The sequence below is a fragment of the Cicer arietinum genome, chromosome 1 (assembly GCF_000331145.2).
Source record: "Cicer arietinum cultivar CDC Frontier isolate Library 1 chromosome 1, Cicar.CDCFrontier_v2.0, whole genome shotgun sequence".
Taxonomy (NCBI): Eukaryota; Viridiplantae; Streptophyta; class Magnoliopsida; order Fabales; family Fabaceae; genus Cicer; species Cicer arietinum.
Window position 1 is genome coordinate 47,892,035 of NC_021160.2, and position 2,062 is coordinate 47,894,096.

General features: G+C 29.3%; 1 protein-coding gene across 1 annotated transcript; it reads right to left on the bottom strand.

Annotated features, from left to right (window-relative positions):
• Positions 1-653: 653 nt before the first annotated feature.
• On the bottom strand, positions 654-1,784 carry LOC101513840 (stress-response A/B barrel domain-containing protein At5g22580). Its single transcript, XM_004487465.4, has 2 exons — positions 1,532-1,784; positions 654-1,071 (listed from the first exon to the last, which is right to left on the bottom strand). The coding sequence occupies exons 1-2, from the start codon at positions 1,657-1,659 to the stop codon at positions 873-875; spliced, it is 327 nt and encodes a 108-aa protein (XP_004487522.1). The 5' UTR covers positions 1,660-1,784; the 3' UTR covers positions 654-872.
• Positions 1,785-2,062: the final 278 nt, after the last annotated feature.

Consider the following 2,062-nt stretch of genomic DNA (forward strand, 5'->3'; position numbering starts at 1 on the left):
AGGACATGATCAAAAGCTCTTTGTTGTCACTCAGAATCGTTCACTTTGATAAATATAAGAAAACTAAAAAAGGGGAGCTAGTATGCAAGTTGTTGACTTAGAATTAGCTTGTATAAAACATTTTATAAGTAATTACTTGGTTCAACCTGTTTAATCAGAAAGAAACTGACTAGTTTGATCATTAATTCAATTATAATTAGTTCACAATGTTATAGAATTAGATTAAATCGGTGTTGAATTGGATAAAGTTGGGTTCAATGGTTTTTTAAGAAAATATATATATATATATATATTAATCTTCAGTTTGATTCTAGCAACATTGTGATATATGGATTACTTTATTTATATGTCACACAACATCTACTTTTTTATTAATGTGAGACTTCTTATCATCACTTGAAATGTTTTATTTTTTAGTAATGCACAAAAGTAAAACAAAATCTAAAAAATGTGTTAAAACATAACATATACTAAAATTCGAATTATATGCAATCCTATAATTAAGGAATCAACAATTGTCTGATAAGATTGGACGGTCTCCATGGTAAATTTGTATTTTTATATTTAATAATCATAATAAAATATGTTTAAAAACTGAACCGTCTAATCTTAATCTGGACCGTCTAATCTTAAAAAGGACCGCGCATATCCTCTAAAAAAAACCATCCATGAATTATTAGAAGGCAAAAAGTGTTTATCTTTACCATTCAAAAGTCACAGTTCAAATTCAAATTGCAAATAGTAACAACCATACAACTGAACTACTACAAACACAGGACACAAACAACCAAATTCTCACACACTTAAACAGATTCCAAATTTTAAAGATGAAATCTTTATTATTACTTGAATATCTTGTTCATGCTTCAAGATTATGCTGGTTTCTTGACAAGAGTCGATGGGAAATCAAGCAGAACAATCTTTTCAATAGCTGCTGAAAACTTTTCAGAGAACTCAACATGATTTGGGTGGCTTTGAAATTCTGCAAAGTCTTCTTTTTTGTTGAATGTCATCAAGAATGCATGAGTGAAACCTTGTCTCAACACATCTAGGCTTTCAATATCCTGTCCCCTGTTTAATAAGATTTGCATAATTAAATAGTTTATAATAATAATAATAAGGTCACAATAAAAAATAAATTGTGGCATATCAAGGTCATTAATTACAACTTTTCGTAATATCACGTGTTATAATTAAACTATGAACAAATCAAAACCTCATATTTGACTACAATTCTCTGCAATATCAGATGTTATAACGAAAGTATAGACATGACTAGGACCATGATTGTGACCCAATCAAAAAATGTTTATGATGTATTAAAGTCAATATTTAACTTCAACTCTCCACAATATCACATACCACAATTTAAAACCTTAATTGGAAGTACATGTCAAGTAACCTTATCAAAGCTAAATAAAATGAAGAAGCATAAAATCTTAAATGCTTGTTCTTATATTTTTTTCTTGATAAATGATTATTCATATAACTAATAAAGTATATAATGTTGTTCTTAAATGCATAAAAATACCATTCAAAGGACTTGACAACATCAATCTCAGAGACCAATTTCTCCATCCCTTTTGTGAGGTCTTCAACTTCAACACCTTCTTTGAACTTAACAATCACAAAGTGCTTGAATTCTTCCATGACTACCATACTTGTGAAGTAAAGCTTGTGCTACTAGCAGCCTAATATATATATGCACAATTTTTGGTTCAATGTTTAAATCTCACTCATTTTCTTGATCTGTCAAATGTCAGAACCCCATGACTCATTTCACTGCAATGTTGGCAGTAATCAATTACCAAAAAGTTGTAGGAGACAGCATCTACAGCTTAATCTTAGGAAAGGTGCTACATCTTTTCACATTATTGACCCACCAAAGAGCAACTTCTTTCTATCACAGTAAAAACATTATCTTGTGCCATGGTCTTCCACACATATTAGTGTCTGAAATTGACATAATTTGTGTGATTGATTATGCACTGACTAAAAATTATTTTGAATGCATGTATTTTATAAAATTGATTTCGGTTGAAAATAAGATAAATATAAAGTG